The sequence below is a fragment of the Acipenser ruthenus genome, chromosome 20, assembly GCF_902713425.1.
Source record: "Acipenser ruthenus chromosome 20, fAciRut3.2 maternal haplotype, whole genome shotgun sequence".
Taxonomy (NCBI): domain Eukaryota; kingdom Metazoa; phylum Chordata; class Actinopteri; order Acipenseriformes; family Acipenseridae; genus Acipenser; species Acipenser ruthenus.
In genome coordinates, this window is record NC_081208.1 from 13,202,960 (window position 1) to 13,228,316 (window position 25,357).

The following is a 25,357-nucleotide window of genomic DNA, read 5'->3' on the forward strand; positions in this document are numbered from 1 at the left end:
CTGGTGTCCCTGCTGTATAATATAGAAAACTACGGGAACTGTTTTGGAAATTAACAAATAAATAAAAACAAATATATTTAAAAAAAACATTTATTTTTTATAAATTCCACATTTTATTTAAAATAAAACTTTTGTGTCTGTGTTTGTGTGTATGTGTGTGTCTGTGTGTGTGTGTGTGTGTGTGTGTGTGTGTGTGTGTGTGTGTGTGTGTGTGTGTGTGTGTGTGTGTGTGTGTGTGTGTGTGTGTGTGTGTGTGTGTGTGTGTGTGTGTGTGTGTCTGTGTCTGTGTCTGTGCGTGTGTGTGTGTGTGTGGAAGAGAAGGATGTGGGTGTTGGGTTGTCTGGCTGCTAGGTTTCAGTATCCAGTTCAGTATTCTCTGCCTCCACGATCTCCTTAAATACAAAAGTTTATTTTTTTAGTTTCAGTTTTATTAACTTGAGAAGACACAGTTATATAACAGCAATAAGCAGCTGACCCTCTCTCTCCTCTCTCCTCTAACTCCCCCCTCCGCCTCCCCCTCTCCCTTTCCTCTCACCTGCTCTTCCTCCCCCTCGCCTCTCTCCTCTCACCTTCTCTCTCTACTCTGCCACCTCCCTCCTGCTCTCTCTTCTCTGCCTCCCCTTTCCCCTCTCCTCTCTGCTCCCCCCTCCTCTCACCTGCTCTCCCTCACCCCTCTCTTCTCACCTGCTCTCTGCTCCCCCTCTCCCCTCTCCTCTCACCTTCTCTCTCTGCTCTGCCTCCTCCCTCTCCTCCCGGCTCACAGGATCCTTGTCCAGCCTCTCTAGGTGTGGCAGGATCCCCAGCACTGACAGCCGGTAGTCTTCAGACTCAGAGAGCGGGTTCTCAGACAGAACCAGGGCCCGGAGAGACCCGAAGAGAGGAACCAGAGCACGGACCTCAGCCAGGGAGAAGACCAGGTTACCCCTGAGAGAGAGAGAGGGGAAGATTAAGTTATGTGGGGATCTAAATGCACAGACAGGTAGAGAAAAGGATTTCCTTAATACTGAGGGAATCAGATACATCATTGGGGAGAACAAAATATACTCCAACCCTGTCCTTGAACAAAGAAATAGCTTTGACAAAGTTAGCAATAATAATAGAACAAAATGACTAAATCTTTGTAAAGGACTTGGTTTCTCAATATTAAATGGTAGAAATAAAGGTGACTCACTAGGTCAGTATACTTTCCACTCTCCTCTTGGCAGTAGATTACGCAATAACTCAGAGCTGCTTACCACCATACACTGCGACAGTTCAAATCAACCGCTAGGCAGAAAAAATGAAAGTCTAAACAAAACACTGGCAGAAATAGAGGAAGCTCTGCGTAGTAACTTTTTCTGGAGCAAGTGGAACAAACTCCACAACACAAAACCACTCACTGATCTACCGATCCACTGTGGCTCCACTTGGAAAAATCATTTTAAATAACTGTTCGGAGCAATTCCCAAAGCAGAGCTCTCAGAAGAACAAACCAGATTCGTAGATAAACTACCCACACTAGAATCAAAGACTACCAGTCACCTGTGGACACTCCTATAACACTGCAAGAGATCAAAGAACAGCTACATAAACTACAGCCAGGGGAATCCTAAATGAGATGCTGAAATACAGCACTCCGAATACAGCAGGCATTGATACAAATATTCAGTTTAGTTTTCCAATATGGACACTTTCCAAAAATATGGTCTGAAGGTCTCATCACAGCAATATACAAGAGTGGTGATCAATGGCAAAAGAATAGCTGCTTTCAGACAGGGCTGCTGCCTGAGCCCAGTCCTCTTTAACCTGTACATCAATGACCTGGCCACCAGGCTGGACCAGCCCTCACTCCCAGGCCTACAGCTCGGAGTCATGAACATTAACTGTCTGCTTCATGCTGATGACTTACTTCTTCTATCAACATTATCTACGCACTGCAGAGCAGTGCAGAGACAGTGAAGGTGAGCCTGATTATCTACAGCATCAATTCTTCTAGGTACACTTGCACAAAGTCAGGGATTTTGTAGGCATATAGTCAGGTGTATGATTAAACAATTATACCAAACAGGTGCTAATGATCATCAATTCAATATGTAGGTTGAAACACAATCATTAACTGAAACAGAAACAGCTGTGTAGGAGGAATAAAACTGGGTGAGGAACAGCCAAACTCAGCTAACAAGGTGAGGTTGCTGAAGACAGTTTACTGTCAAAAGTCATACACCATGGCAAGACTGAGCACAGCAACAAGACACAAGGTAGTTATACTGCTTCAGCAAGGTCTCTCCCAGACAGAAATTTCAAGGCAGACAGGGGTTTCCAGATGTGCTGTCCAAGCTCTTTTGAAGAAGCACAAAGAAACGGGCAACGTTGAGGACCGTAGATGCAGTGATCGGCCAAGGAAACTTACTGCAGCAGATGAAAGACACATCATGCTTACTTCCCTTCGCAATCAGAAGATGTCCAGCAGTGCCATCAACTCAGAATTGGCAGAAAACAGTGGGACCCTGGTACACCCATCTACTGTCCGGAGAAGTCGGGTCAGAAGTGGCCTTCATGGGAGACTTGCGGCCAAAAAGCCATACCTCCGACGTGGAAACAAGGCCAAGCGACTCAACTATGCACGAAAACACAGGAACTGGGGTGCAGAAAAATGGCAGCAGGTGCTCTGGACTGATGAGTCAAAATTTGAAATATTTGGCTGTAGCAGAAGGCAGTTTGTTCGCCGAAGGGCTGGAGAGCGGTACATGAATGAGTGTCTGCAAGTAACAGTGAAGCATGGTGGAGGTTCCTTGCAAGTTTGGGGCTGCATTTCTGCAAATGGAGTTGGGGATTTGGTCAGAATTAATGGTCTCCTCAATGCTGAGAAGTACAGGCAGATACTTATCCATCATGCAATACCATCAGGGAGGCATCTGATTGGCCCCAAATTTATTCTGCAGCATGACAACGACCCCAAACATACAGCGAAAGTCATTAAGAACTATTTTCAGCGTAAAGAAGAACAAGGAGTCCTGGAAGTGATGGTATGGCCCCCATAGAGCCCTGATCTCAACATCATCGAGTCTGTCTGGGATTACATGAAGAGAGAGAAGCAACTGAGGCTGCCTAAATCCACAGAAGAACTGTGGTTAGTTCTCCAAGATGTTTGGGCCAACCTACCTGCCGAGTTCCTTCAAAAACTGTGTGCAAATGTACCTAGAAGAATTGATGCTGTTTTGAAGGCAAAGGGTGGTCACACCAAATATTGATTTGATGTAGATTTTTCTTCTGTTCACTCACTTTGTATTTTGTTAATTGATAAATATAAACTATTAACATGTCTATTTTTAAAAGCATTCTTACTTTACAGCATTTTTTCACACCTGCCTAAAACTTTTGCACAGTACTGTATATTTTTTAGTTTTTATATTAATGCCCCACATCTCAGAATTCACCAGCCACTACTGCACTACAGAGAAGGCAAAGACAACAGAATTAAAATAAATAAATACATAAATAAAGCTTTTCCACTAGCAGATTTACTGCACTAGTGGCTATCAACCACTGAAACAGGATGATACAACTCAAGTGAAGAAGGCATTGATTTAAATCCACTTGAGGCAATTGCCGATGACGCTGTTTAAGTGTGGTACCGGGTCTGCACGGTACCAAAGGAGGGAACTGTTATGGAAATTTCATGGCAATTGCTTAGCTCGCTTATTAGCAATTAATACGCCTATATAGATAGTAACGTTAAGTTTAAGTAGAGACCTGTCCCGAGTCAATAGGACGAGTAGAACATGAGCTATAAGAAATAATATCTTTATGTTTATTAAGTATTTTACAATTAGCCTGAGCTAGCTGTTCCTTGGAACTCACGGGAGGAGCAATTCCCCCATCGGCTGATATGACAGCCGCCAATCAGAACTCCGCCATCACTCACCCCATCTCTACAGACCAAAGAGAAATTAAAGTAAACAACTTTTAGAGAAACCACAAGAACAGCCTCTGCACTTATTTTTGTATTGCCATATATGTTACAAAACAGCTGCACCCTGTATTCACCAAACATAGTTAATACTTCCTCTTTTTACAATTCTCTGTTACCTAAAATGGTATACGCTTCTGTGGCAATGCGCCCCGCCCCTGTGTGCATTTGTGTGTTATGTGTTGTATGTTGCGTGCGTGTGTTAATGTTGGTGTATAGTCATTGGTACACGGGATATAAACGGGTCTGTGTTTCACGTGTATTTAAAAAGTGTAGATTTGTATTTAGGCACGAGGAGAGCACAAATCACTTCACGTGCTGGTTAAATGTAATATGTGAGCACGGGGTTGCACAGAATTAATTCACGTGCTGGGATTCAAGTGAATAATTAATTAGTAATTGAATCCCAGCACAATAGTGTATATATAGACGCACATTTCTTGCAGTCAGGGTTGGGTGTTCGAGAGTGGAGAACGGGAGAGAGAGAAGGAGAAAGAAAAGCAAAATAAAACGTAAAGTGTTTGTTCTCACCGTGTTTGTTTGTCTCCGTGCACCGTTTGTTAAGTGTTAGTTCGTTTTGGTTGTCTGTTTATTTTGGCTACAAGTGCCGTGTCCTGTTTTGTGTTCTGTTCAAACCTTTTATTTTCTGTGCTGTTTTATTAAATGCTGAGCGAAACCATTCGCTCAGCTTCACCAAACCCCAAATCTCTGTCTGTTTATTTCCTGCATCTGGTCTGACGCCACCCACTCCGGCCGTCTTTGTGACACGTGGTGTCCTGCGTGGGATTTACAGCGCCGCCAGGACTCAGGCCAGAGCAGGAACCGCATATTTGGATTTTAAAAAATAAATAAAAAAAGAGGAAATATGGCAGAAGACGCCATCAAACTGCGGGACTGGATCCGGGAAAATGCTGGGCTGGAGGCCCAGTCGATACCAGTAGCCGTCCGGTTCCTGCGGTTGATGGACAGTGAGCGATGGGAGGCGTATGCAAGGGAACATACCGTAAGCACCTGGGAGGAAGGTGTGGGGTTGGTCCTCCGCTACCTGGAGGCAATTATAAGTGGAACAGCAGCCCAGGTAGCAGGTCCACCAGCAGAGGAAGAATGCCTGCTGTCCCCGTCTCCACCAGCAGAGGAAGAATGCCTGCTGGTTTTGCGTCCACAGCCCGAGTGGGAGGAGCCTGAGCGTCCACAGCCCGAGCGGGAGGAGCCTGAGCGTCCACAGCCCGAGCGGGAGGAGCCTGAGCGTCCACAGCCCAAGCGGGAGGAGCCTGAGCGTCCACAGCCCGAGCGGGAGGAGGCTGAGCGTCCACAGCCCGAGCGGGAGGAGCCCGAGCGTCCACAGCCCGAGCGGGAGGAGCCCGAGCGTCCACAGCCCGAGCGGGAGGAGCCCGAGCGTCCACAGCCCGAGCAGGAGGAGCCCGAGCGTCCACAGCCCGAGCGGGAGGAGCCCGAACGTCCTACACCTGAGTGGGAGGAGCCCGAACGTCCTACGCCTGAGTGGGAGGAGCCCGAACGTCCTATGCCTGAGTGGGAGGAGCCCGAACGTCCTACGCCTGAGTGGGAGGAGCCCGAATGTCCTACGCCTGAGTGGGGGGAGCCGGTGCGTCCACAGCCCAAAAGGGAGGAGTCGGTGCGTCCACAGCCCAAAAGGGAGGAGTCGATGCGTCCACAGCCCAACAGAGAGGAGTCGGTACATCCACAGCCCAACAGGGAGGAGTCGGGGCGTCCACAGCCCAAAAGGGAGGAGTCGGTGCGTCCACAGCCCAAAGAGAGGGAAGTCGGGGCTTCCACAGCCCTAGGACCCAAGCTGCCAGCAGACGGAGAATACCTGCTGGTTCCACCTCCACCAGCAGAAGAACAATGCCTGCTGTCCCCATCGCTGCCGTCCCAAGAGCCAGAAGGGGAGAAATTACAGGCTCAACCCCCTGAATTTTTCTGGGAGGGAGAAGGGCAGGATGCTGGTGTCCCCCAGCAGCCTCTATTTATGCTGCTGAAGGGAGCATGGCGCACACCAGCCCAGCCGCCACAGCAGAGGGAGCCAGCACCGCCACAGCCTCCCTCTGAGTGGCCAGCATCAGCCCCATGGCCTCTGCCTCCACCGCAAGGAGCAGAGCAGCAGGAGCTGCCTCTGCCTCCGCCACCTCCACCGCTTCCTCCACTAGGAGCAGAGCAGCAGGAGCTGCCTCTGCCTCCACCATCTTCACCGTCAGGAGCAGAGCAGCAGGAGCTGCCTCTGCCTCCGCCACCACCACCGCCAGGAGCAGAGGAGCAGGAGCTGCCTCTGCCACTTCCAGGAGCAGAGGAGCAGGAGCTGCCTCTGCCTCCGCCACTGCCAGAAGCAGAACAGCAGGAGCTGTCTCTGCTTCCCGTACTTCCACCACAGGGAGTACGGTGGCCGGAGCCCCAGAAAGGGGAGCTGTCGGCCACGAAGAAAGTGGAGGAGGTCTGGAGACCTGCTCCCACTGCAGCAGTTTCGCTGCCGGAGATCGGGGGAGAGGTCAGGAGACCAGCATCCCCCGCAGCAATTTCGCTGCAGGCGTGGACCAGCAGGCTGTCAGCCGTGCCACTACCGGCAGGGGTGCTGACAGCATGGCCAGCCATGGGCCCACTGAAGCCTCCCTTCCCAGCCCGAGACTTTGTTCTGGACTGCTGGATTTTTAAGGGGGGAGGTGGCCATTGAGGCCATGTGTGCTGCGCACAAGGGGGGGTATATGTGGCAATGCGCCCCGCCCCTGTGTGCATTTGTGTGTTATGTGTTGTATGTTGCGTGCGTGTGTTAATGTTGGTGTATAGTCATTGGTACACGGGATATAAACGGGTCTGTGTTTCACGTGTATTTAAAAAGTGTAGATTTGTATTTAGGCACGAGGAGAGCACAAATCACTTCACATGCTGGTTAAATGTAATATGTGAGCACGGGGTTGCACAGAATTAATTCACGTGCTGGGATTCAAGTGAATAATTAATTAGTAATTGAATCCCAGCACAATAGTGTATATATAGACGCACATTTCTTGCAGTCAGGGTTGGGTGTTCGAGAGTGGAGAACGGGAGAGAGAGAAGGAGAAAGAAAAGCAAAATAAAACGTAAAGTGTTTGTTCTCACCGTGTTTGTTTGTCTCCGTGCACCGTTTGTTAAGTGTTAGTTTGTTTTGTTTGTCTGTTTATTTTGGCTACAAGTGCCGTGTCCTGTTTTGTGTTCTGTTCAAACCTTTTATTTTCTGTGCTGTTTTATTAAATGCTGAGCGAAACCATTCGCTCAGCTTCACCAAACCCCAAATCTCTGTCTGTTTATTTCCTGCATCTGGTCTGACGCCACCCACTCCGGCCGTTAAGTGCCTTATAAGGGCAGGACGATTAGTTTCCTGCCTTAAGCTTGTTTAAGCTGACTATATATTGAGGAGCCAGAAACGGCTCGGTGTGCGATTCTGCGATTGCTAATAGTCTGTGTCACTCTGTTGAACGCTCCAGTTTGCAAACTTAAATAAACCCTTGATGTTTTTTACTCTGTCTCCTCGCTGAGTCTCTGTTTGGGGTCTCCAAAGGAAGGTAAACTTCTACCATGCTTAGGTTCAAAGAAGGATAAAAACTTCCACTACACAATTCAAAAATTCAAAAAATGCAATGGCAGTTTGAATCAGTTGGCAGCTGAAGAAGGCACCCCAACTAAGACTGAAAATAATACAGATGTTGCAAATATTGCTACATTGAGCAGCAGCTCCAGAGCCAAGCAGAGCATTGCAATACAATACTGTAAAGCCATACATATTTGCAACCAAAATATGCAGCGAGTCACACCCATAAAACCTATTTTGCTCCAGAAATGTTGGCGGCCTGTTGCAATATATACAAAGTATGTATTGTTAGTGGAATTTGATCTTCACGCCAAAAATGTATAAAAGGTTCACAAATATTTATGGCTTTACAGTGTCCTGAGAGACTGCTCAGAAAAATATACAATATAAAAACAGAGGGCTGAGGGAGTCCCCAGAGATCCTAATCACAGACAATACTGTACTGGGGAACAGCAGGACAAAGAGCAACATGCTGTTCAATACACAGCACCCCACCGCCTTGGACACCAGCAAAGCACAGTCCTGCAGCCTGCCCCGACCAGCACAGCACAGCCCTGCCCCCTGCTCCCACCAGCACAGCCCCCACCAGCAAAGCACAGTCCTGCACCCTTCCCCCACCAGCACAGCACAGCCCTGCAGCCCGCCCCCACCAGCACAGCACAGCATTGCAGACTGCACCCACCAGCACAGCCCCCACCAGCACAGCAGAGCCCTGCAGACTGCCCCCACCAGCACAGCACAGCCCTGCCCCCTGCCCCCACCAGCACAGCACAGCTAAGCAGCCCCCCCGACCAGCACAGCACAGCCCTGCAGCCCGCCCCCACCAGCACAGCACAGCCCTGCAGACTGCCCCCACCAGCACAGCACAGTCCTGCCCCCACCAGCACAGCACAGCACAGCCCTGCCCCCTGCCCCCACCAGCACAGCACAGCCCTGCAGCCCGCCCCCATCAGCACAGCCCCCATCAGCACAGCACAGCCCTGCAGCCCGCCCCATCAACACAGCACCCACCAGCACAGCACAGCCCTGCAGACTGCCCCCACCAGCACAGCCCCCACCAGCACAGCACAGCCCTGCAGCCCGCCCCCACCAGCACAGCACAGCCCTGCAGCCCACCCCCACCCCCACCAGCACAGCACAGCCCTGCAGCCTGCCCCCAAACTCAGCAGCAACTTGAAAACACTGAAGGAGTGCCTGTCAGTGCTGGAGCTGGAGGTCACCGAGCTCAGGGAGCACACCCTGGCCAGACTGTCCAAGACCAGCGTGTCGGAGCAGCTCAGGGACGAGGTGTACCAGCTCAAGACAGAGCACAGGGCAAAGATGAAGAGGGGCTCTGCAGGAGCTGGAACAAGAAAACCAGGCTCTGAGAAGCGAGCTGAAGACAGTGAAGAGCGAGAGCTACAGGGACTGCGACACAAACTACAGAGCAGAGCGAACTGAGCGTGCAGGGAGAGCTGGAGGGACTGCGACACAAACTACAGCGCAGAGCGAACTGAGGAGCGTGCAGGGAGAGCTGGAGGGATTGCAACACAAACTAAAGAGCAGAGCCAACTGAGCGTGCAGGGAGAGCTGGAGGGATTGCAACACAAACTAAAGAGCAGAGCCAACTGAGGAGCGTGCAGGGAGAGCTGGAGGGATTGCAACACAAACTAAAGAGCAGAGCGAACTGAGGAGCATGCAGGGAGAGCTGGAGGGATTGCAACACAAACTACAGAGCAGAGCGAACTGAGGAGCGTGCAGGGAGAGCTGGAGGGATTGCAACACAAACTAAAGAGCAGAGCGAACTGAGCGTGCAGGGAGAGCTGGAGGGATTGCAACACAAACTAAAGAGCAGAGCCAACTGAGGAGCGTGCAGGGAGAGCTGGAGGGACTGCAACACAAACTACAGAGCAGAGCAAACTGAGGAGCGTGCAGGGAGAGCTGGAGGGATTGCAACACAAACTACAGAGCAGAGCGAACTGAGGAGCGTGCAGGGAGAGCTGGAGGGACTGCGACACAAACTAAAGAGCAGAGCAAAGCAGAGCAAACTGAGGAGCGTGCAGCGAGAGCTGGAGCGGCTGCGACACCAACTACAGAGCAGCCCAGGGACAGCACAGCACTCGCATACACATTGACACCCCTAGCAATGACACACACTGACACACACTGATACCCCTAGCAATGACACACACTCAAACACTGACACCCCTAGCAATGACACACACACACACTGACACCCCTAGCAATGACACACACTCACACACACTGATACCCCTAGCAATGACACACATTCACACACACTGACACCCCTAGCAATGACACACACTGACACACTGACACCCCTAGCAATGACACACACACACTGACACCCCTAGCAATGACACACACACTCTGACACCACTAGCAATGACACACACTCACACACAGATACCCCTAGCAATGACACACACACACACTGACACCCCTAGCAATGACCCACACACACTCACACTGACACGCCTAGCAATAACACACACTGACACACACTGATACCCCTAGCAATGACACACACACACTGATACCCCTAGCAATGACACACACACACTGATACCCCTAGCAATGACACACATTCACCTCCCCTCATCACTGACACACACACACACACTGACACTCACACACCTCCCCAGATCACTGACACACCTCCCCTCATCACTGACACACACTGACACTCACACACCTCCCCTCATCACTGACACACACACACACAATGACACACACACACCTCCCCTCATCACTGACACACACACACACACACCTCCCCTCATCACTGACACACACCTCCCCTCATCACTGACACACACACACACACACTGACACACACACCTCCCCTCATCACTGACACACACACACCTCCCCTCATCACTGACACACACACACACACACCTCCCCTCATCACTGACACACACACACACACACACAGACACTCACACACCTCCCCTCATCACTGACACACACACACACACACACACTGACACACACACCTCCCCTCATCACTGACACACACACACCTCCCCTCATCACTGACACACACACACACACACACACACACACACACTGACACTCACACACCTCCCCTTATCACTGACACACACACACATCCCCTCATCACTGACACACACACACACTGACACTGACCTCCCCTCCCCAGCGCACCATTCAGCTCATCAACGTGGAGGTGTCCCAGAGCTGCGCCCCGATGCCCAACCACTGCACCATCCAGCACCACCACCTGTACGACCAGGTGCACCTCAACCAGGAGGGCGTCCTAAGAACAGGAGCATACCCAACCACCTGCGAGTATGCAGGAACACCCAGCCACTGAGACCACAAGGAGACCCATCCCAGCGAGCCCCATCCCAGCCCCCAAAGACCTAACCCAGAGCAGCAAGGAGTGGTACCAGCGACCCGCACAGCCACACAGCTATGCTGCAGCAGCCTCCAGAGCAAGAAAGCCAGCCACCTCGGAAGTGAACGAGAGAAGAAAACTCTTCAATCTGATCTGCGCAAAAAAAATTAGGTAATCTGTCCCTACATTAAAAAAAAAACATAAACATAAACCATAAACTGATCTCATTAAATGTGAACTGTAACTTTACACTTTAAACACAGTACGAATTAAAAACACAGAACAAACTAGAGTGCTATCGGGCCCTAAAAAGAGACTTTACCATGGATAAATACCTGGTCAGGGTCAAAGACACTGGGGATATGTATTGATGAGTTGTTTGTATTGATGAGTTGTGTTGATGTTTGTTGTTTAAATGCTTTAAAACTGCTTTAAAAAAGCCTCTTTTGAATTTGAATTTATAATAGACAGACAGAGAGAGAGAAAGAGAAAGTGAGAGAGAGAGAGAGAGAGACAGAGAGAGAGAGAGAGAGAGAGAGAGAGAGAGAGAGAGAGAGAGAGAGAGGGAGAGAGAGAGAGAGAGATACTGCAGATATGAGAGAATATCAAGTTGTCCCTCCTGACTCCCAGCACACCTACCGTAGGTTGAGGTACTGCAGAGCTCTCATTCCCGCACTGAACCCCTGCAGGGACTCCAACTGGTTGTCTCTCAGGTGCAGCGTGGTCAGCTTCTCCAGATGAGCCAAACCCTCCAGCCGCTTAATGAGGTTCTGAGCCTGAGAGAGAGGAGCAGGGTTAATACTGAGAGAGAGAGAGAGAGAGAGAGAGAGAGAGAGAGAGAGAGAGAGAGAGAGAGAGAGAGAGAGAGAGAGAGAGAGAGAGAGAGAGAGAGAGAGAGAGAGAATTTTTTTTTTTTATTTATTTGTTTATTTATTTATTTATTTTTCTCCAAAATGTTTTGTTTAATTCTAAGACAAAAAATAGAAAAAGAATTGCAAATATAAATATGATTAAATCTTTGTCCATCACAATGTGGAATATCCAAGGCCTGAGCTCCTCAGTGTTTGGGCTGAAGAGCACAGCCCCAGAGTTTACAGAGAGAGTGAAAGGCCTGGATATCATCATCCTGCAGGAAACATTGTGCAGGGCAGACGTGTCCACTCACTGTCCCTCAGGCTATAGGGAGATCATAGTGCCCTCACTGAAAAAGACCACAGTCAGACGAGGCAGAGACTCTGGGGGAATAATCATTTGGTACAAAGCAGAGCTCACCAACTCAATAGAGCCAATTAAACGGGGAGAGTCACATTTGTGGCTTAAAATCAGCAGAAATATTGTCTCTGCACAAAATGAAATCTTCCTGTGTGCAATATATATCCCCCCCTCAGAATCCCCATACTATAGTGAGGAAACCTTTACCAGTCTCCACACAGAGATCTGCCATTTCCAGGCCCAGGGAAATGTTCTGATCTGTGGAGATCTGAACGCCAGGACAGGCAAGCAGCCCAACCTCACCAGCACACAGGGAGACCAAGATATATTCAGGCAAAAACCCCTATATTCCAGTCCTGTTGTCTCCCAGAGAAACAGCTATGATAGAGAAATAAATCAAAGTGGGAGACAATTACTGCAACTCTGTCAAGGCCTGGGCCTGTACATTATTAACGGTAGGATCCGAGGGGACTCTTTAGGAAGACACACCTACAGCTCAGCTCTTGGCAACAGTGTAGTAGATTACACCATTACTGACCTAGACCCTTCCTCTATTAGTGCGTTCACTGTCAGGCAAATATCTCCTCTGTCAGACCACAGTCAAATAACTGTGTTCCTTAAAAGAACAGAGCAGACCAGCAAAACACAGACACAGCCCTGCAAGCTGTATAACCTCCATCATTCCTACAGATGGGCTCCAAACAGTGCAGAAGAATACCAGAAAGCAATCAGCCATCCAAAAATCCAATCACTATTAAACACCTTTCTGGTTACACCACATACTCACAGTAAACAGGGAGTAAATCTAGCTGTAGAAAACCTGAATGAAATATTTAGACAGGCAGCTTTAAAATCCAAACTAAAAATAATTCGGAACACTCAAAAGAAAAAACTGAAAGAAGAAAATTGGTTTGATGAAGATTGTAAAAATATAAGGAAAAGACTTAGGCAATTATCAAATCAAAAACATAGACAACCAGACAACCAAGATTTACGCCTCAGCTACTGTGAAACTCTAAATTACTATAAACGCACACTAAAGCAGAAAAAAAATAACCACATCAACAAGCAACTGACAGAAATCGAGGAGTCCATTAGCTGAAACCGATTCTGGGAACATTGGAAAAAACTAAATAAATCAAAACCAGAAGAATTGGCCATACAAAATGGAAATATATGGAAAAACCATTTTGAAAAACTCTATCAAAACATAACACACAATGAACAACCATTAGATCAAAACAATATTTATGAAAAACTGAAAAAACTAGAATTGTCAATTAAAGACAACCAGAATCCACTGGACTCTCCAATCACTGCGCAGGAACTTAAAGAGAAACTGCAGACCCTCCAGAATAGGAAAGCCAGCGGGGTAGACAGCGTCTCCAATGAGATGCTGAAGCACAGCAGCTCTAAGCTAAAGGAGGCCCTGCGCGAACTGTTTAAACTGATACTAAGTGTGGGCTACTTCCCTGACATCTGGGACCAAGGGATTATATCCCTTGTCTTTAAGAGTGGAGACAAATTCGACCCCAATAACTACCGAGGCATCTGTGTGAGTAGTAACCTGGGGAAGGTATTCTGCAGTTCATTAACACTCGGATACTGGCCTTCCTTACCGAACACAGTGTCTTGAGTAAGAGTCAGATTGGCTTCCTTCCAAAACACTGCACTACTGATCATATTTACACCCTACACACCCTAATAGACAAACATGTAAACCAAAATAAAAATAAATTATTTGCTTGCTTTATAGATTTCAAAAAGGCTTTTGATTCAATCTGGCACGAAGGATTATTTTATAAACTCCTCCAAAGTGGTGTAGGAGGTAAAACCTATGACACAATTAAATCAATGTATATGGAAAATAAATGTGGTGTAAAGATTGGCAATAAAAGAACACAATTCTTCTCACAGGGGCGTGGAGTGAGACAGGGGTGCAGTTTGAGTCCAACACTGTTCAACATCTACATCAATGAATTGGCCACAGTGTTGGAGCAATCTGCAGCCCCTGGTCTCACTCTGCTTGATACTGAAATTAAATTCCTGCTCTACGCAGATGACCTGGTCCTGCTGTCGCCCACAAAGCAGGGGCTGCAGCAGAGCCTGTCACTGCTAGAGCAGTACTGTAGACCTGGGCCCTGGCAGTAAACATGAACAAAACTAAAATCATGATATTTCAGAAAAAACCCAGATATCAGGAAAGTAGATACGTCTTCACACTACACCACACCACAATAGAACACTGCATGCACTACACCTACCTGGGCCTAAACATCAGTGCATCAGGTAGCTTTAACCCGGCAGTGAATGCACTAAGAGAGAAGGCCCGCAGGGCTTTCTATTCCATAAAGAAAAAGCTTTATATAAAACTCCCCATTAGAATTTGGCTCAAAATTTTTTAAAGTGTTATCAAACCCATTGCCCTCTATGGCAGTGAAGTGTGGGGTCCGCTCACAGAGCAGGATTACACTAAATGGGATAAACACCCAATAGAAGCCCTGCACACAGAGTTCTGCAAAAACATCCTGCAAATACAGAGAAAAACACCAAACAACGCGTGCAGGGCAGAACTAGGTCAATATCCATTATTGATCTCAATACAAAAAAGAGCAATTAAATTTTGGCTTCATCTAAAACAAAGCAACCCAAACTCCTACCACAGTAAAGCCCTGCAGTACCAAGAACTGAGCCAAAAGAAGAGTCCCCTCAGCCAGCTGGTCCTGAAGCTCAATGCACTAACACACACTAACACCAACCAGCCTCAGGACAGCACTGCTCCAACACAGACAATTCGAGTTAACCAAATTATAACACAACACAAACAAAACTACCTCACCTATTTGGACACACACACAAAAATACAAAGCAAATTAGAGTGCTATCGGGCCCTAAAAAGACACTACACCCTGGCTGAATACCTGAGCAGGGTGAAAGACAACAAGCAGAGGCAGATCCTAACCAAATACAGGCTCAGTGAGCACAGCCTAGCCATAGAAACAGGCCGACACAGGCAGACCTGGCTGCCCAAAGAGGACCGGCTGTGTCATCACTGTCAACTCCAACAAGTAGAGACAGAGATGCACTTTCTACTGCAGTGTACAAAATACACAGAAATAAGGGAAACTTTCTTCCCACAAATAAAAAATCTCTGCACAACATTCCCAGACCTGCCAGACTCTCAAAAACTCCCAATCCTCCTCGGAGAGGAGTCCAGCTGTGTCCAACTGGCAGCTCAGTACACAGCCGCCTGTCACAGTTATTGTTAACTTATTAATAACGTGGTTATTATCTATATTTGTTTACCTTTATTATTATCATTATTATTTTCATCAGTGTTATTGTCTATTTAATGTTCAGATGATGTACTGTGCACAGCTTTTATCCCAGTTCACCTTGGCTGAGGACAATGTCTCAAAGTCTACAAGGGTGCTGTGCAGTGTCTTGATGTCCTGCTCCCCCTTGACCATCACCACGAGGTCGTCAGCGTACGCACACACACACTAAAACACAAAGCAAACTGGAATGCTATTGGGTCCTAAAAAGACACTACACCCTGGCTGAATACCTGACCAGGGTGAAAAACAGTAAACAGAGACAGACCTTAACAAAGTACAGGCTCAAAAATACAACACCTCTGCACAGACTTCTCAGACTCCTCGGTGAGCACACAAGCTGAATAGAAGTGGCAGCCCAGTACACAAGCGCCTGCCACAGCCTGAGGGACAGGGAGTGACACTGAGGCTCCTCACACAGGGAGAGAAAAGAAAAATAAATAAATAAATACATGTTACAGAGTACATATATATATATGTATATATATATATATATATATATATATATATATATATATATATATATATATATATATATATATTTACAGTGCCTTGCAAAAGTATTCAGACCCCTGACCAATCCTCTCATATTACTGAATTACAAATGGTACATTGAAATTTCGTTCTGTTTGATATATTTTATTTTAAGTATTCAAACCCTGTGCTGTGGAAGCTCCCAGTTTACACCGATGAAAGAAATTGCCCTAACGAGGACACAAGTACCTTACCATTGGCCTCCACCTGTGAACCATTAAAGTTGCTGTCACATTTTCTGGATAAAAACCCAACTGTTGAAGGATCATTGGTCAGGCTGTGAATCTGAAGGAAAATGAAGACCAAAGAGCATTCTACAGAAGTTAGAGATAAAGTAATACAAATGCATAGATTAGGGAAAGGGTACAAAATAATATCCAAGTGTTTGGATATCCCAGGGAGCACAGTTGGATCAATAATCAGGAAGTGGAAGCTGCATCACACCACCCAGGCACTGCCAAGAAAAGGCCATCCCTCAAAACTCAGCGCTCAAACAAGAAGGAGACTTGTGAAGGAAGCCACAGAGAGGCCAACAATCACTTTGAAGGAGCTACAGAGTTCAGTGGCTGGGAGTGGAGTAATGGTGCACCAGTCAACCATATCAAGAGCTCTGCATAACACTGGCCTGTTTGGGAGGGTGGCAAGAAAGAAGCCGTTACTCAAAAAGTACCATCTGAAAGCACGTCTGGAGTTTGCCAGAAAGCATGAGAGTGACCCAGCTGCGATGTGGGAAAAGGTTTTGTGGTCAGATGAGACCAAGATAGAGCTTTTTGGCCAAAACTTAAAGTGCTATGTGTGGCGCAAACCAAACACTGCCCATGCCTCAAGACACACCATCCCTACAGTGAAGTGTGGTGGTGTCAGCATCATGCTGTGGGGATGCTTCTCATCAGCAGGGACTGGGCATCTTGTTAAAATTGAAGGAAGAATGGATGGAGCAAAATACAGGGAAATACTGCAAGAGAACCTGCTTCAGTCCGCTAAAAAACTGAAGCTTGGGAGGAAATTCACCTTTCACACAGTGGCCCAGTCAAAGTCCTGATCTCAATCCCATTGAGAATCTGTGGCACTATTTGAAAATTGCGATCCACAAGCGTCGTCCAACCAACCTGAACAACCTGGAGCAAATCTGCCAAGAAGAATGGGCCAAAATCACTCCGACACTGTGTGCAAAGCTGGTACATACTTACCCCAAAAGACTTAAAGCTGTTATTGCAGTGAAAGGTTGCTCTGCCAAATATTAATGTGTGGGGGTTGAATGCTTATGCAAGCAAGATATTTCAGTTTTTTATTTTTCTTAAAAATATTTCCCAACATAAAACCAATGTCACCTTACAATAATTGATTTTGAGTTTCAGTGTTTTAAAATTAAAAAATTAAAAAAAAAAAAAAAAAAAAAAATATATATATATATATATATATATATATATATATATATATATATATATATATATATATATATATATATAATTATTCTCATTATTGTTGTTGTGATGTGTTTGAAGTACTGTGTTTTTGTTTTATTTACATATGTTTTAAATGTTCATTGTACCCATCGGTCCTTTGGCAATACTTGTAAAAAATCAGTCATGCCAATAAAGCAACTGAAATTGAAAATTGAAATTGAGAGAGAGAAAGAGAGAGAGAGAGAGAGAGAGAGAGAGAGAGAGAGAGAGAGAGAGAGAGAGAGAGAGAGAGAGAGAAGCATACTGAGAGAGAGATTTATAGATTTAAAAAAGGCATTTTTACTCAATTTGGCATCCAGGTCTATTCCTCCGAATTCTTGAAAGCGGTGTAGGGGGTAAAGTCTATGACATCATTAAGTCAATGTACATAGAGAACAAGTGCGCTATGAAAATTGGCAACCAAAGTAAAGAGTTTTTCACCCAAGGTCGTGGAGTGAGACAAGGCTGCAGTCTGAGCCCAACACTGTTCAGCATCTATATTAATGAGTTGGCCACGATGTTGGATCAGTCTGCAGCCCCTGGACTCACTCTAGATGACAGAAATTAAATTCCTGCTCTATGCAGATGACCTGGTCCTGCTGTCCCCCACACTGGAGCACAGCTGAGTCTGACAATCAGTGCATCAGGGAGTTTTAACCTGGCTCTAAATGCATTAAAAGACAAGGCAGGCAGGGCTTTTTATGCAATAAAAAATCTTTACAAAATTAAACCTCCAATAAAATTGTGGTTAAAAAAATTTGACAGCGCCATTCAGGCAATTCTTCTGTATGACAGTGAAGTTTGGGGGCCCCTTATGAACCCTGATTATAACAGGGGGGTTATCTGTTTGTATTGGGTCTCTATTGATGTTTGTTGTTTAACTGCTTTGGCAAAACTTAATTTTATTTTGTCATGCCAATAAAACCTTTTTTGAATTTGAATTTAAATTTGAGAGAGAGAGGGAACAGGGTTAATACTGAGAGAGAGGAGAGCAGTTACAACACCTCTTGGAAGATACCAAGTCATACAGACAAGCATAGTGCCTTCATCAGTGTTACTGAAACTGGAAGAGACTGTGTCAAGCAGACAAGCGTTTGGGCTCTACTGCCTTCATCAGTGTTATTTTATCTTATTATATTAAAGTAAAGTAGCTACCATTTCTCCTTCTCCCTAACCCTCCTCCTAATATTTTGCCCCTCCCTGTCCCCCTATCCCCGGGTCATACCAAGTAGAGGCACCGCAGGTTGGGCAGGTGCAGTCCCTCGGTGGATTCCAGCTGGTTTCCTCGGAGCTCCAAACACACCAGGTTGGAGAGGCAGCCGTAATCCAGCCTAGAGACTTGCTGGATGAGATTCCCTGTGAGGGGAGAGGAGGAATGAAACATTCTAGAACGAGGGGGCTTCATTCACAATGTGCGCTCACTGAGGAGGGGAGAGGAGGAATGAAACATTCTACCACAGGGGGGGCTTCTCACAAGCCGCTCAAGCCACTAGAGTCAAATGCTTTCAAAAAGAGGATTACAATGCTGTGATCACACTGGAAGAATTACTGGGAGAGTTACAATGCTATGATCACACAGGGAGAGTTACAATGCTATGATCACACAATGTGATCAGACTGGGAGAGTTACAATGCTGTGATCACACTGGGAGAGTTACAATGCTATGATCACACTGGGAGAGTTACAATGCTGTGATCACACTGGGAGAGTTACAATGCTGTGATCACACTGGGAGAGTTACAATGCTGTGATCACACTGGGAGAGTTACAATGCTATGATCACACTGGGAGAGTTACAATTCTGTGGTCACACTGGGAGAGTTACAATGCTGTGATCACACTGGGAGAGTTACAATGCTGTGAACACACTGGGAGAGTTACAATGCTGTGATCACACTGGGAGAGTTACAATGCTGTGATCACACTGGGAGAGTTACAATGCTATGATCACACTGGGAGGGTTACGATGCTGTGATCACACTGGGAGAGTTACAATTCTGTGATCACACTGGGAGAGTTACAATGCTGTGATCACACTGGGAGAGTTACAATGCTGTGAACACACTGGGAGAGTTACAATGCTGTGATCACATTGGGAGAGTTACAATGCTGTGATCACACTGGGAGAGTTACAATGCTATGATCGCACTGGGAGGGTTACTGGGAGAGAGTTACAATGCTATGATCACACTGGCAGGGTTACAATGCTGTGGTGACACTGGGAGGGTAACTGGGAGGGCTGAGATGGTTACTGGGAGAGTTACTGGTTTGATTGCCTGGGTCCCTGTTCTCACCGGTCAGGTTCAGGTACTCCAGCACAGCTCCGCCTAGCCCCTCCAGCCCCCGGATCTTATTTGATGCAAGGCTGAGCCACTGCAGGTAGGGCAGCTCCCCCAGCAGCTGACCTTTGAACCCGGTGAGCTGATTCCCGTCGGCCTTGATCCAGAGAAGGTGTGTGAGGGAAGTGAGGGGTGAGAGGTCGCGGAGCTGGTTCTGTGACACGTCCAGGAACCTGACGTGAATGAAGGGCGCGAGCGCGGACAGCTCTGTCACACCCCTGCAAAAGAAAGCCGTCAGGAGACTACAACTCCCATGAGCCCCCACCACCACTGCGCAGGGCCGGCACACAGCACCATGGGAAATGTAGTGTTCTTTTTCAAGGTTACAATTATTAATTAAATCATTAGTAGAAGTAGAAATAGTGGTCTAACGATTATTATTATTATTATTATTCCAGTCAATTCTCATTAAAATGAACTCAGATTAGACAGATTTCCTGATACTACAAATTTTCTACAGAGTCCCGGCCAAATTTAGCAGTGGCTTATTGTAAATGACTTATTTTAATATGAATTCACTGAACACGAATTTACTGTTGGTGCAGATTATTTTAGAGCCCCCCCGCAGGGAAGAAGAAATTGAAAAAAACGTCATCCTGGTTCGAACAGCTGAGTGCAATGGTAGATGTATGAACTGGCATCCAGATCAGCGGCTCTGCTCTGTATTTTAGTGCTCTTCTGGGACGACTGATCCTGTCTTGCATTTCGAGTGGCTATAGTGATTGAGTGCAGTGTTCAAGAAATACTGACAATATGCATTTGGCTTAGATTCCTGATAATAGACTTTTTTTTTTTTTTTTTTTGGTCCCTTGAAATTCGTATTCACGAGAATTGACTGTATTATTGTTAAAGAAATCATTTGTATATTATTATTATTATTATTATTATTATTATTATTATTATTATTATTATTATTATTATTATTATTACTAGTAGCAGTAGCAGTGGTAGTACTATTCTATTAGTACTGTAGTGTCATTATTATTAGTAGTAGTAGTAGCAGCAGCAGTAGCAGTAGCAGTAGCAGTAGCAGTAGCAGTGCCAGTGGTAGTGTTACTCTATCCGTACTGCAGCAGTGTTATTTTTATCAGCAGTAGTAGTGCCTCAATCCTGATCCTAATGCTGGTTATTCTTCACCTCTCCTTCACGTCCAGCCGTGTGTAGGCGTGCCCCAGCCCGTTCCCGACCTTGCACAGCAGAGACAGGCCCTCCGCCACCATCTCCACTGAGAGAGGACACTCCACAACCTGGGCGAGAACACAGCTAGGTGAGCCACTGCGGCCCCAACACAGAGAGAGAGACAGGGACATAGAGAAACACACAGACAGGGGCAGAGAGAGAGACACACACAGGGACACGCAGAGATACAGAAACAGGAAGAGGCAGGGGCAGAGAGACACAGACACTCAGAAAGAGACACACACACAGACAGACTGGCACAGACACACACACACATATTGACACACTGATAGAAACAGTGACACACACACACACACACTCACAGAGAGACAGTGTCAGTGATGTCACCTCTTCCACACTCACACACAGAGAGACAGTGTCAGTGATGTCACCTCTTCCACACTCACACACAGAGAGACAGTGTCAGTGATGTCACCTCTTCCACACTCACACACAGAGAGACAGTGTCAGTGATGTCACCTCTTCCACACTCACACACAGAGAGACAGTGTCAGTGATGTCACTTCTTCCACACTCACACACTCACACACAGAGAGACAGTGTCAGTGATGTCACCTCTTCCACACTCACACACAGAGAGACAGTGTCAGTGATGTCACCTCTTCCACACTCACACACTTACACACAGAGAGACAGTGTCAGTGATGTCACCTCTTCCACACTCACACACAGAGAGACAGTGTCAGTGATGTCACCTCTTCCACACTCACACACAGAGAGACAGTGTCAGTGATGTCACCTCTTCCACACTCACACACAGAGAGACAGTGTCAGTGATGTCACCTCTTCCACACTCACACACAGAGAGACAGTGTCAGTGATGTCACCTCTTCCACACTCACACACAGAGAGACAGTGTCAGTGATGTCACCTCTTCCACACTCACACACTTACACACAGAGAGACAGTGTCAGTGATGTCACCTCTTCCACACTCACACACAGAGAGACAGTGTCAGTGATGTCACCTCTTCCACACTCACACACTTACACACAGAGAGACAGTGTCAGTGATGTCACCTCTTCCACACTCACACACAGAGAGACAGCGTCAGTGATGTCACCTCTTCCACACTCACACACAGAGAGACAGTGTCAGTGATGTCACCTCTTCCACACTCACACACAGAGAGACAGTGTCAGTGATGTCACCTCTTCCACACTCACACACAGAGAGACAGTGTCAGTGATGTCACCTCTTCCACACTCACACACAGAGAGACAGTGTCAGTGATGTCACCTCTTCCACACTCACACACAGAGAGACTGTGTCAGTGACTTCACCTCTTCCTCTTCAGGCTTGACCTCCTCCTCCTCCTCCTCCTCTCCCTCCTGCCCTTCCTTCTTCACCCCCTCCTGCTCTGAATCCCTGAGGGCTGGCACTTCCTCTTCCTGTTCCTCTTCCTGTTCCTCTGTCAGCCCCTCCTCTCCGTCTTCCTGGTCCGACATCACTTCCTGTGTCAGTGCAGAGCCGCTCCTGATGCAAACCTGCGGGAGGGAGACCATTGTGAATTACATGGGAGAAACCAGCCAATCACCGGCAGGGACTGGCAGCATTCCAGTCTACAGTGATGTCATACCCTGCATAGAACTTAGTTAAAAAACAACACATTGTATGTTTAAAGGCAGTTCCTGAATCCAATCTTTATTTGTGTGATTTATAATAAGTTAATAAGTCGTGTGTAGGGTGTCTGCTAGTGAAATCACATCATTTCTCAGTTAGGAGACAGACCCCGGCATAACAGAATCTGCTGGAAAACTAAAAGCAATATTTGCACTAGAGGTATTTCTTTCTTGGTGTCTTGAAGAAAGCTGCTCAAGGGTGTGACTGCATGACTGATGAAGAGGAGGCATCAGGAGATATGGGTGTATCGAGTGTGACTTCTGTGGTACAAGTCCCCAGTGGAGGAGGAGTTCCAGTCTTTCACATAGAAACAAACTCCCTAATAAAGAAAGCCTTTAACAGAAAGAGCAGATATCTAATCGTTTAGTGGTTTTTAATCCCAAGCTGTTAACTGTTAGAGAGCAGTGATGCAGGCAGTTCCAGAGCTGACCATGCAAACCAGCAACGCCAAACTGATGCTGCACAGAGAGATGTGTGATTACAGACGTCAGCTAGTGTAAGAGATACGGGTAGAGAGGTCACTTTCGCAAAGATAATTATGAAGAAAAAGAAAATGTTCTATATTTAGAAAACAATGCTTTTGTCTGTTATTGGGAAATATAATTTATTTTGTTGTGAATTCTTTCCACTTTGGGACGGACCCCCCAGTACTTTGCATGTGTAACCAGGCTGCAGAGTTATTATTATTATTATTATTATTTGTTTATTTAGCAGACGCCTTTATCCAAGGCGACTTACAGAGACTAGGGTGTGTGAACTATGCATCAGCTGCAGAGTCACTTACAATTACGTCTCACCTGAAAGACGGAGCACAAGGAGGTTAAGTGACTTGCTCAGGGTCACACAATGAGTCAGTGGCTGAGGTGGGATTTGAACCGGGGACCTCCTGGTTACAAGGCTGTTTCTTTAACCACTGGACCAGGCCCTACCTGTTTACAAAACCATAAGTATGGGCTACATGGTGCAGGTATTTACTACAAAATAAACCTGTCTTCTTAACAAAGATTAAATTAAAAATATAAATAGAGAGAGAGAGACACTGTGATATGAGCGCCTGGTGTGTGACAGCGAAAACAACTAACTGAATAATAATAATAATAATAACAATAATAATAATAATAAATACATGGCTAAACCCAGGTAACTAATTAACCGTTTATATCAACCGTGAAAGTGAGTATTTCGACAAACTTGGCGAAGTTGTAATTCTGTTTATTTGCAGTACTCGGGTCCCGTATTGTATTTTTTTTAAATAGAGATAGCGAGGGTGAACGATAAGCCGAATAAATAAAACATGAATCTCACACTATTACCTAAAATCATTTTACATTTGAACTAAAATTGTGGTCATGCTGCTTACCTTTCCACGAAGCAGCTCAATGGAGAGAGACGGTTTACTGCTGTCGTCATGGGAACAATAAGCCGCTCGCGTCGGGGGCGTGGGTTGTGCTGGTCAGCGGTGGAGTGGGCGGGTCTATAGCGTTATAAAGGGCATGGAAAGAAAGACACACATGTGAACTGTGCAGCAAAGATCAGCAAGAAAGGAAATCAAATGGAAACTAAGACAAAAGGACAGGAATATGTTAAAAACATGGAAGAGATGTTACAGATATACGCAGATGGACCAAAAGACCCTGGAAAACAGGATATGCGTATATATACCAAAATGTGAACTATGTGAAAGAAGCAGATTATCAAATGAATTATTAGTATGTACTGCAGAGCCGGTTGCCATAGACAACACAGAGGAATAGAAAGAAAAGGATATTGTGATTTTTACAGAGTCTCTAAACTCGATTCAGGCATTAGAATCGGAAACAGGAGCTAGGATAGATATTATATACGAAATTATTCAGACATTACATTCTAGCCATAAAAATGGCAAAAATATTCTGATAGGCTGGATTCCAAGTCACTCGGTTACCTTAGTAAATGAAATTGTGGATTCTGAAGCAAAAAAGGCAAAACTAAATAAACAAATATACATAATAATACCTGTGAGTCCTGCAGAGGTGAATGCTGTGACTAAAGATAAGATAATGGGTGCATGGCAAGAACAATGGGAAACAGTGGAAAGGGAAGATTTTACGATAGAAATCACTCAAAAATAGGGAAATACAAACATATGGGGAAAGGGAAAAACAGAGAGGAAGAAACTAATATTAGTAGACTAAGGTTAGGACACAACAGAAAATTATATTTTGAAGGTAGAAGGAGAAAAAAACAGAATTGTTTATGTAGTAATTGTGGGGAAGAAGAAACAGTGGAACATATATTCAGGAAATGCAATACATATATTCAACAAAGAAACATTAAACAGAAAGTGAAGGGAATAGAAATTGAAGTAGCAACAGAAAATTATATTTTGAAGGTAGAAGAGAAGAAATGGAGAAAGAGAATGTATATTAAAATGTATAAAAATCCATTTTCATGAACTCAAAATCACTCCCAAATGAGACGCTGTTCAAGTGTTTGACCCCCTTCCACAGTAAATATTCATCATTGAGTTTAATGTTAATCATGGTTTCACACCTGACCAGTCACTTTCACGTCACAAAATATAATGTAAATCAGAAGTATGAAGTGGGAAGCTCTGGTTGAGTTGCATGGAATGATCCTCAGTATGTGTGGCTCCTGATCATTTACAGTTTTACAGTATGAGATTCTCAATATAAGTGAGGGATTATCACTCCAGGGATGTTGCTGAAATTACAGACTGTGTCTCAGAAGTGGTGCCTCAGTACACTGACTGATTTCCAGAGTCACTCCACTAGTACA

The 25,357-nt window shown here is 46.0% G+C and overlaps 1 protein-coding gene across 1 annotated transcript; it reads right to left on the bottom strand.

The window, feature by feature from the left end:
* Window positions 1-154: 154 nt before the first annotated feature.
* On the bottom strand, window positions 155-24,090 carry lrrc23 (leucine rich repeat containing 23). The gene is made up of 8 exons (XM_034042559.3): window positions 23,940-24,090; window positions 22,240-22,443; window positions 20,894-21,003; window positions 19,712-19,974; window positions 18,642-18,772; window positions 11,530-11,666; window positions 720-924; window positions 155-392 (listed from the first exon to the last, which is right to left on the bottom strand). The coding sequence occupies exons 2-8, from the start codon at window positions 22,402-22,404 to the stop codon at window positions 348-350; spliced, it is 1,056 nt and encodes a 351-aa protein (XP_033898450.3). The 5' UTR covers window positions 22,405-22,443; window positions 23,940-24,090; the 3' UTR covers window positions 155-347.
* Between the last annotated feature and the right edge of the window lie 1,267 nt (window positions 24,091-25,357).